Source organism: Musa acuminata, chromosome BXJ2-5 (assembly GCF_036884655.1).
Source record: "Musa acuminata AAA Group cultivar baxijiao chromosome BXJ2-5, Cavendish_Baxijiao_AAA, whole genome shotgun sequence".
Taxonomy (NCBI): Eukaryota; Viridiplantae; Streptophyta; class Magnoliopsida; order Zingiberales; family Musaceae; genus Musa; species Musa acuminata.
Genome location: NC_088342.1, coordinates 41,063,027 through 41,073,848, shown reverse-complemented (window position 1 = coordinate 41,073,848; position 10,822 = coordinate 41,063,027). Strand labels below are relative to the sequence as shown.

The window sequence follows — 10,822 nt, the reverse complement described above, 5'->3', positions numbered from 1 at the left end:
AATTTCAAAAATAATTTTTAATCAATCAAATATTATCTATTTATTAATTTAAAAGAGTTGATTTAGGCTTAAAACTCTTTTTTGGATCATCCTTCACCAAATTTAATCATAAAAATTAAATATTTACTTATGATGGAATATTTCGTAATTCATAATTATTTTTATATTTAAATTTTTAGAGACTATATTCTTCCCTCCTAAAAGGAAATATGATCCTAAATTTAATATTACCAGAATATTTCTGATATTATTTAAAACAGAGGCACCGTTAAAAAAAAAAACACACACACACACACGCACTCTTTTCCAGCGAACAGAAATCCTAATTTTAAGCTACGACTGAAGTCATACTCAAGCTCCGACCCATCGTCGTCTCAAGAATCCTTTATTGGACGAGGGAAACGAATATCTCCGGGGGATCGGTTCGCCTTCTTCGTTTCCCAGTAATGCCGGCGGCCTCCTTCCCGCCGGCAATGGACCCAGCCCGCCTCCATGCACGACTCATCAAGGTCTCCTCCACCGACCGCGCCCTTCACAACAACCTCATCACCCTCTACTCCCTCTCACCTTCCACCCTTCCCTCGGCCCTCCGCCTCTTCCGCTGCCTCCCCTTCACCCCCACCGCCGCCTCATGGACCGCCATCATCTCCGCCCATTCCAACGACCCCGCCGCTGCCCTACGCCTCCTCGTCTCCATGCTCCGCCGCCCCAAGATCCCCTCCCAGGCCACCCTTTCCGCCCTCCTCAAGACCCTCTCCTCCTCCCTCCCATCATTTCTCTTCTCCGGCCTGCAGATCCACGCCCTCGCCCACAAGATCGCCCTCCCTCGCCTCCCCTTCGCTGGCTCTGCACTCGTCCACTTCTACTGCAAAGCCCGCCGTCCGCGGGATGCCCTCAATGCGTTCGAAGAAATTCCTGATCAAGATGAGGTTTGTTACGGTGCGTTGGTCGTTGGTCTGGCGCAGAACCATTGTGCGGCCGATGCCTTAAGTGTCTTTGCCACAATGAGGTCAGACTCTGCTGTTTCGTCGACCATGTATAGTGTATCCGGCGCCTTACGTGCTGCGGCTCACTTGGCTGCGCTAGAGCAGTCAAGGATCATACATGCTCATGCTGTTGTTGCTGGACTGGAGACCAATCTGGTAGTTAGTACCACCCTGGTTGATGCTTATGGGAAATCGGGTATCGCCTCTGATGCTAGGAAGGTGTTCGAGGGAATGGTAACTGATGCTAATCTAGTCATGTGGAATGCAATGCTAGGGGCATATGCACAACAGGGCGACTCCGAAAGGGCAACCCAGTTGTTCAATGAGATGCTGAGACAAGACTTCCGGCCTGATGAATACACCTTCCTTGCACTGCTCACTGCGTGTAGCAATGCTGGGTTGGCTGATGAGTCCGAGAGATGGATCGAATTGATGACCTCTCGATATGGGGTTGTGCCAGGACTTGAACATTACACATGCTTGGTTGGTGTGATGGCTCGTGTGGGGCGTCTGGCGGATGCAGAGCGCCTTGCCTTGACAATGCCGTGTGAGCCTGATGCAGCAGTCTGGCGGACGCTGCTTTCTGGTTCTGTAGTCCATCATGCAGTGGATATGGCCACGGTTGCTGGCCGGCGGCTCTTAGAACTTGACCACAGGGATGACTCAGCCTATGTCATGCTGGCTAATATATATTCGTCAACAGGGAAAAAGGATGAGACAGCCAAAGTTTGGACAGAGATGAGGGATCATGGAGTAAAGAAGGAAGGTGGCAGGAGTTGGATTGAAGTGAGGGGTGAGGTGCATGTGTTCATCGCAGGGGATAGGAAGCATGAAAGGATGGCAGAGATACATGCCAAGCTGATGGAATTGATGGAGGAAGTCGGCAAACTGGGTTACAAAGAGACGGATGAGGACCTTTGGTACCACAGTGAGAGACTAGCAGTGGCATTTGGAGTAGTGAGTGGATCAGTGCCAAAGGGAAAGTCACTGAGAGTGGTAAAGAATTTGAGGATATGTGGTGACTGCCATGAATTTTTCAAGTATGTGAGTAGGGTGATTGGTAGGGAGATTGTGGTGAGAGATGTCAACAGATACCATATGTTTCAGGAAGGATGTTGCACGTGCAAGGACTATTGGTGAGTTTGAACTTGGTGGCCTCACTAAAAGAGTGTAGATGATGGTGGTGATTAACACCACAGCATCACCACCACTATAAGCTTAGTGCTCTCTGTTGTTGAGGTGGAAGTTCTTTAGGAACACAGTGGAACAAGCAAAGGAATCATACATATTCATCATACTACTAGTTATTTGTTGACTCCATAGAAGAGTCTGTCGCTCAAAATAAGCTCCATTGATATTTCTGTACGTGATTTTGAATGCCTTGGACAAGATGACTCTAATGATAATTCTCTGAGACACTGGAATGGGGATAGTTTTTAGAGACGGAAGGTAGCGTAATAGCCTCAAAATATATGCTAAGACTCTGAGACAGTGACTATGAGAGCATCCACCAAACTTGCTACAAACGCAATTCCGAGACTCACTCAGGAGCCAGACTGTTTTCAACTGGTTGACAGCATCAATTCCTCGAGACCTTTGCATTCTTATTTGGGTGTTCTAAGTGCAGGCATCTCCAGCATATAATTCTTCATGCCGAAGTTGAGGCTGTCAAGGAAGGACCTTAATGTACCTGCCTGGTATGATGATAGCCAAGGGAATCTTGAGGGTCCTTCTCGTTTTGCCTTATGTGTAGATGCTTTTAGAATTTTTCTCGGAAAAGAAAAAGGAATTATTTGGAATGAGATGCTGTACTTCAGAATATTGCTTTTATTTTATTTAACTTATCGATCGCTGTTTCTTTTCGTTCACTCAATCTATTTTTTATACTCAAAATGAAAGATAAAAGGTAATTTTGTTAATTTTTATGAAAAAACAAAAAATAATAAATACATCAAAAATTATGGACATTAGTAAAATTTTCATTTGGTAATCTCGGGTTGTAAATAATGATAACAAAATCTCAAAAATGTAATATTCAAGCAAACCATTTTTATATTTATCCTTTTAAATATAAATTTAGCATATGCATTCCTATAGAACATTTTTGGATAGATGTTATACACGTAAGGGGTACTAGAATCGTTTGTTTCAATTCTGTCAAATTTAAAATTGAAATTATACCAAATGATTCTGATTCATGGTTTCGGTTTGGGAATTGATAATTTTGATTCCAAACCAGATATATAGGTAGATGGTGATAATGCGTGCATAATTCAACATGAGAACAGCCTCTCATCTTCTCTTACCCCTTCCTTGAGGGTAACCCCCACTCGAGGCGGAGGAAAGACATGCATGATCTGGACAAGTAGGAATTTGAAGGAGAAGGGGAGGATAGTGGTTCGTGGTTGCGACTCATGAGAGACAATGATGATCATTAAAGGTGATAGCTTGGAAGGGGTAAGAGAAGATGAGAGGAGGGAAGGAAAGGGATTACCTTCTGCTTGTGGGGAGGAGAAGGGGAAGGGGAGTGTGGCGGTTGATGGCTAGGACTTGTAAGAAGTGATGATGTCTAAGAGATGCGAGAATTTGGAAGAAGCAATGGAAGATGAGAGGAGGGAAGGAAAACAATGGCCTGCCACTCGAGGTAGAGCAACGGCATGATCTAGACAAGGAGAAAGAGGAAGCAGAGAGTGGCAGTCCTCACGAGAGAGAGACGTGAGGACTTAGAAGAGCCTAAAAGGCAACAAAAGATGAGAAGAGGGAAAAGAATCCATGGAGCATTCTTTGGGTTATATATATATATATATATAGAACCAAATAATTAGAAGCTGGTTTAGGTTCGATTCGGGAACTATTGACTAGAGGTTTAGTTTTAATTTTTAATCGGTTTGATTTGTCTTCAAATCGATCCTAACTACTTCGAGGGGTCTATTATTTATTATAAATTTTATAAGGACAGGTACCCGATTTCAGAATTTGTAAATACCATATGTGGATGATTCTTCATTTTTAGAATTTGGTCTATTTCCGTGTTGCTTCGGGGGTATTATTGGAAACACGACATGGCGACCGAGTGCCGTGCTGTTTCTTCGGTCCCCTCACTATTTTGGTCGCCATTCCCCGGTCCGGTTTTTGTGGTTCTCCCCCCCTTTTTGATGTTTTCCTTTCCATATATGCCACAAACCGGTCGAAGGCGTCGCCGGAAGCCATCTTCTCGCTCGCCACCGCGTATCAGCGAGTGGTCCGAGATTTAGGGTCAGGGTTGGGGCTTCGATCGCCGGATCCCTCGCCCACGCTGCCGGGGCGATGCCGTTGTGGAAGGACAAGGTGGCGGGGAAGCTGTCCCGGCTCCTCGCCGAAACCCCCTCGGCCCCTTCCCCTCGGCCCGTGGATTCCGCCGTCGCTCCGCCGGAGCCGCAGGTGATTCTGCTTGATCCCTCCTGTCTTTATTCTTGCTTTCTCGTTAACGTTAGTGGTTGGATCTGCTCTTGGTTCGTGTTGTTTAAGATTCTGATGGCACATTGCATTGTTTTCGTTGTATCATTTTGGACATCTACTAATTGGTATGTCTTCCTACCAGACCGTTTACTTTATCTGTTCTGTGAACCTAATGTTATGCTAAATGGTCGGTTTTTCCTTGTTTGATGGGATGAATGTTGTATCTTGGAAGCCTGAGAAGGGTGATCGTCCTTAAGAGAGATGATTTCCTACCCAGTTTTCCGAACTCACGTGGATCTGAGCCCTTTTTTAAACTACTAGGTGATTGTTCGTCAAGATAACCAATGACATTGCAATCCGAGACACTGGATATCATATCTCGAAATGTAATGGGAGACAATTGACATGAGAAATATTTCACACCAATGGCTTAGCAATACGTGGATCCCAAATTATTCGAATCACGACTCTCAGCTAGGTTGAGACATGAAAAATCTAGGCTCATGCAAGAAATCACTAATACTTTAGCCCTTTTTCCAGGGTTCAGAGTACGTTTGTATCCTTATCAGTTGTGTAATTACAAAACTAATAATTTAGAAGATGCATTTTTTCAATAATTTTATAATGATTTATTGAATATGGGATATCCATTTTGATGCAATTGCATGCTGCTTTATCGTATTGTCCAAATGCATGGTATGTTTAGCTTATATATTTTTTTCTTGCAGGAAATTGGTTCACAAGAATTTGTTTCTCCAAAGAGATCTTCTTTCTTTTCACGCGTTTTATCTCTTCTGAACCCAGCAAGTTGTGGTATCGATGCAAGTGAGCGAAAATCACCTACTAATTCATATGGTGGCAGTTCGTCATCACGGAGAAGACGGAAATTAAAATTTTTTGCACAGAAAGATAGATCACCTAATTGTCTTGAGGAAAGTGTACCACGAAGTGAGAGTGATGCAGTATCTGAGGGTTCAAAGAGAAACATGGACCATTTCTCTGACAATCCCAATGGCTCTCACATACTTGACAAAGCTTCTACATCACATGACTCTGCTGAATATCTTTGTTATCTCACAGACAAGTCTGTATTCATGTCTGCCATCCTTTTTGAGTTTTTTGGGTCATGTTTGCCTAATATTGTGAAGGGGTGCCAATGGATTCTTTTGTATAGGTAAGATGTTGCAAAGTCTATTGTTTGCAAGTCTCTGTTACTCTCATTGATTCTGATATATGTTTGCTTTTTCCATATGAAGGGCAGCACATGGAAACATGGAATATCACTTCACACGCTTCTTCGTAACAGTATTAACCTTCCAGGTCCATGTCTTTTGGTAAGTTTATATTTGTCTGCTAGTTTCTTCTGGTTGCCAATCACTTTGACTGAGAAAACTACTAACATCTTCATGAGGTATTTCAACCATTTATCTGTTTCACCCTGGGGAATGTTTCTTGTGAAATTGATTTTCTTACTTGCTAGATTGTTGGAGATATGCAAGGTGCTGTATTTGGTGGCTTTTTTGATGGCCCTTTAAAGCCTGCACCTAAAATGAAGTACCAAGTAATGCTCCACAAACTTGTCACAATGAAACACATCTTCTTGTAAAATCTTTTTATGTTGCTTTTGTAATTTCTCAAGTTTGATTATCATCATACACTTGGGCAGGGCACAACTCAAACCTTTGTGTTCACTACAATTTATGGGGAACCAAGGCTTTTCAGAGCAACTGGTAATTGTTTCACTCATGTACATATTTTAAATATGCACAAGTATTTATATTTTCCAAGCTCTTTTTGGGACCATAAGGAACTTTTTGGTGTTATAATTGATGATGTTTTTCTGATTTATTAGCAACTAGGAGATATCCTTTTGAAAATACCAATATTATGTCTGGAATGGTATATAGATCATTGATAATCCTGTTTAGTCTTGCTTAACCACTTCCAGGACAATATTGACTATTGACATTACAGAAAATAATTCTGTACCTTCCCATCCTGTTGTTTTTTCTGTTGACTAATGCCTGACATTTTCCAGTTTGATTCACTTGAAATGCTCTCAAAAATTAGATTCTACCATTGTCAAAGTTGGTGATATTTTTGGATCAAATAGTTAGCTGGTAATGGATGTACACACATTTTTTCATTACTACTTGTTAAAGATGGTAATGCCATCTAAGCACTGACAAATTAGACCATCATCATGGTTTCTTTGTTAAAAAGAAATTTGGTTGTCACAACCAAGATTGTGTCAGTGAGTTAGTGGTTTATATTTTTCTTGTTTGGACAGCGGGCCAGCAACTTTTTGTCCACTTTGTAGTCAAGCTAACAAAGTTGAGATTGTTCAATTTATGAGGTCCCCAGTTGTAATTTATTGATGTCAATGTCTCAGCATGGATGGTCTTACAGTCAATAGGGGCCAATAACATGTATGAAAGTTTTAGGACACTGTTTTCTTAGGAAAATTTGTAAGAATCAATTTAAGCCTCTGAGGTTTTAAAAACTGGATCAAGCAGATAGCGATGAGCATAATTATCATTTGAAGTTCATAAAGCTCACTCAACATCGACCAGCATATTTGATATAGTTTACCCAGTAGCTTCGTGGGAATCTTGGGTACAAGTTTTTGGATGCATTAAACGTTAGTGCTTTTTGGCTTCTTGTTATGTTGGTGTTTGCTTAGAAATTAGTGCATTACAGATTGGCTTTAACTGGTTTAGAAGTCATCATGAAGAAATTTATATATAGTGTAAGATGTATTTTAAATCAAAAGGACTTTTTTCACCATTTTTTATGCTACTTAAAAAAATGACCTATTTAATTTTTGAATTATTACATCCATTGCTGGGTTAAGAAATACTATTACTTCCTCACAGAAGCACGTCAATGAAGAATACTTTTTTTTGCTACCTTATACAATTCTGTGCCTATCTGGAATCTTTGTCCCATTAAAGTGCTTTAATTTGACCTGCCTTTAACTCAGTAGTCACATATACTGAAGTTAATCCAGTGTGTTATCTGGGTCATGGTTCACCATTGTAATGTATATCCTGAAAGAAGGATAGAAGAAATTTGTCCCATGCATAGTTCGAAAGAGAGTCAAAAAAATATAAAATATAGAATTCTATCTATAATTCTATTTAATTTCATATTGCTCTCATTCTCGATATTCCTTTCTACCATCTGTGGTTTCTTATTTTTATTTTCATTTTTTTCATCTCTTGGTATGATATATTTCAGTTTGTGTTTGTGCTTTCCATTCACTGCAGACCAAACATGATCCTTTATGTAGTCTAATTTGGGGTTATATATTTATTTTTAACAATACCTTAATTTATTGTGCATAGCAATTGCCCAAGTTTTGATGGCAACAGTTTTCATACACAGATCATACAGATTTAAAGGTCTTTATCACATTTAGTATATCTACTAGTTTATGAAGTGTTCTCTTGTACTTACTAGTACTACTCAAGGTTTGCAATTTCCACTATTGGTATGTCAAGACTCGGACTGGTATCATATGGAGTTATGGACCACTATCGTATTGGTCTACTTTTATGTACCAAGTTTTGAAAAAAACTTAAAAAGACTGAAAAACAAAAAAAAGAAACTATCTGGTGCAGGGTCATTTTAGGTGGTATCGACCTATACGGACCTATGGGATACATCTTTGGTAGGAGCATACCACCCAGTTTGCTTGGTAATGTCTAGGTAACCTATCAGACCTGTAAATATTGTCCATACCAAATCATACCGAATGGTGCTGCGGACATTGCTCATACTAGTATATGTACTAGCTTCTTGTGTACCAGATTATTTAGATTCAAAGGTTTCTATCATATTTGTAATATCTGCTTTTCTCTAATATAGTAAATATTAAATATTTCTGTGGTCTATGACTATAAAGATAAGGATTATTTTTCTTTTTGAAATTAAATTATCTAAAAACAATTGACATCAATATAGTTGAGGATGCCAATATAAAGTTGCTCCTTTACAACCTAATTGCTAGTGTTTGAGTTACAAACCCCACATATCTGCATGCAAGAGTAAGATTAACCATCCTTTTAGTAATAGTATAATGTAATAACATTGAAATGGAGTATGCATATTTTGATGAAGATAAAATGAAGCAAATGTATTAAGCATTGTTAATTATATACAACAATAATATTGGGACATTGCTTGTAGGTGCAAATAGATACTACTACTTGTGCTTGAATGATGTACTGGCATTTGGTGGGGGTGGAAGCTTTGCATTGTCCCTTGACGAAGATTTGTAAGTAATGTGCTTTTAGCTTGTCTTTATGAAAAATTTTAAATTGAGCAGACTGTTGGAGTCAATTTTGGCTTTCCTTTTTGTTTGAGAAGGTTACATGGAATTAGTGGCCCATGTGAAACATTTGGAAACTTATGCTTGGCTCATAGTCCAGAATTCGAATTGAAGAATGTTGAGGTAATATTTAATAACCTATCTATGATATCTTTTGATGCCTTCAAACATCCAAAGAAGTTCCTACTATGCATGTATGTTGTTTCTGGTTTTTGATTGTATATTGTATCTAAAGTTCAAATTTATGGCATTTTGGGAAGATGACATAGTTAAATATGTTATTTCTTCAAGGCTTTGCATGAAAATAGTGAAATTGTCTGCTTTTGATGAACGCAGTGTTTGGTTGAACATGATTGTTTAGACACTAGAACAGCTCTACATTTGTAAATGTGCAATGCTCCAATTGTGGATAACAGAAGAATTATTAAATTCCTGGTGCAAGGAAGCTGAAGTGAAGAAGTGAAAACAATAGCAGGGGGAAGATTGGGGATATAGACAACAACCGAGAGAGAGAGAGCGAGATGTTATAGTAGGCAAGGGCGTAACAAGCAGTCAATGCACATGGCCATTATGCTGATTAAAATATCTTTTATTGCTGCCAGTTAACATTGATTTATTTCACTAGTGGATAGAAAATTTAACTTGTCACATGAATTTAGAGCTCAAACCTATCTTATTGGTCCCTTACACCTAAAATTACTTTTTCCTAATTGAATACATTAATCTTTTCTCATTTCTGCATATTTATTGGGTTTGCTGTCGATTTTTTTTGTTTGCCATGGAAATCCCTTTCAGGTTAACTGAAGTTTTAATTACTAGCATTAGCTTTTTGCCCAAAAATCAATTGAGGTTGTTGGATCTTCTTTTATTGTTTGAATTATAATATTATCCTTCTCTTTTATCACCAATAAAAAATCGTGTACAATGATATGAAGATAAAATCAGCCCCCATATCTTTGAATTAATATTCTCCCATTTCTATCCATGTGACTAGCCCCCATGATTTGTTCATACTTGGACTTGTGTATTAATGTTGTTTTAATAACCAGAAGTATGAAAAAATTTGAAAACTATTAGACTGATTAGGCATGCATCACAAGAAGACAAAATGATGATTTTGCACCCAAGGGGAGAAAAAAACTTGGATCCTTTTAGTTAATGGATGGTGAATCTTAATGGATATGAATTGTCTACAAGAAGATTGGAAAAAAGTGTCTAGTGTGAAACCTCCTACATGAACAGGCTGCTGTAGTAACCAAAAACCACTAAACACTTGGTGAGAGGTGACCTGACATGCATGTAGGAATATGTGACTCAACCCTGTCATTTCAGTAGTCTTAAGTTTTCCTTTATATTCAACTCTTTAATGGAAATTTTAATGTCAAATACTCAATCATTACTTAAAAGTTGTTTGAAGCTTCAATCGTTCTCGGTTATCTATTGTTATATGTTTTTCTGTATCTGAGCCTGTTGTCATTACAATAATGCAGTTGTGGGGTTTCGCTCATTCATCTCAATATCTCACCTAAGTGGCGTCAAAGATGCTAATTTTCTGTTAATTATTTATTTAATTTCTTCTATTGAGAAGAAATACATTATTGAATTAATACCTCTGTTCTACATGATATGGTGTGCGTCTCCCAAACTGTTTCCTGTGACATGAAGTTTGTACTTTTTTGCTCCATTATTTTGTTGGATCTGAGATGACATGTATCGAGTGTCTTTGTACAATGATTATTCGGAGAATCACGCAGATGTGAACCGAGTACCCAACCCTGAAATGTATGATATTTTCTCTTTTTTAAATATGACATTGAAGTGCACTAGCCCTGTTCTTGGTTTTGGAATCGGCAATTTCAGTTTCGAAACCGGTGATTTCTAATTTTTTACAGTCAAGAATCAAACCAAATCGAACTAGACCGTTCGATTTGAACGGAATGACAATTAGAATCGACAATCCATGTTGGCGATTCTGATTTCGATTTGAACTATCAATTTTTATATTTTTAATTAAAAATAATTTAGAATATAAAAATATAATACTTTTTTAAGATTTAAAAATTGG

General features: G+C 38.8%; 2 protein-coding genes across 2 annotated transcripts; both read left to right on the top strand.

Annotated features, from left to right (window-relative positions):
* The first annotated feature begins 322 nt into the window (after positions 1–322).
* On the top strand, positions 323–2,854 carry LOC103985671 (pentatricopeptide repeat-containing protein At3g24000, mitochondrial-like). The gene has a single exon (XM_009403449.3). The coding sequence runs from the start codon at positions 447–449 to the stop codon at positions 2,124–2,126; it is 1,680 nt and encodes a 559-aa protein (XP_009401724.1). The 5' UTR covers positions 323–446; the 3' UTR covers positions 2,127–2,854.
* Positions 2,855–4,150: 1,296 nt separating this feature from the next.
* LOC135612810 (uncharacterized) lies at positions 4,151–10,563 on the top strand. The gene is made up of 8 exons (XM_065109512.1): positions 4,151–4,406; positions 5,153–5,598; positions 5,686–5,758; positions 5,905–5,985; positions 6,091–6,154; positions 8,616–8,703; positions 8,796–8,880; positions 10,248–10,563. Exons 1-8 carry the CDS (start codon positions 4,293–4,295, stop codon positions 10,284–10,286), a joined length of 990 nt encoding a protein of 329 aa, XP_064965584.1. The 5' UTR covers positions 4,151–4,292; the 3' UTR covers positions 10,287–10,563.
* Positions 10,564–10,822: the final 259 nt, after the last annotated feature.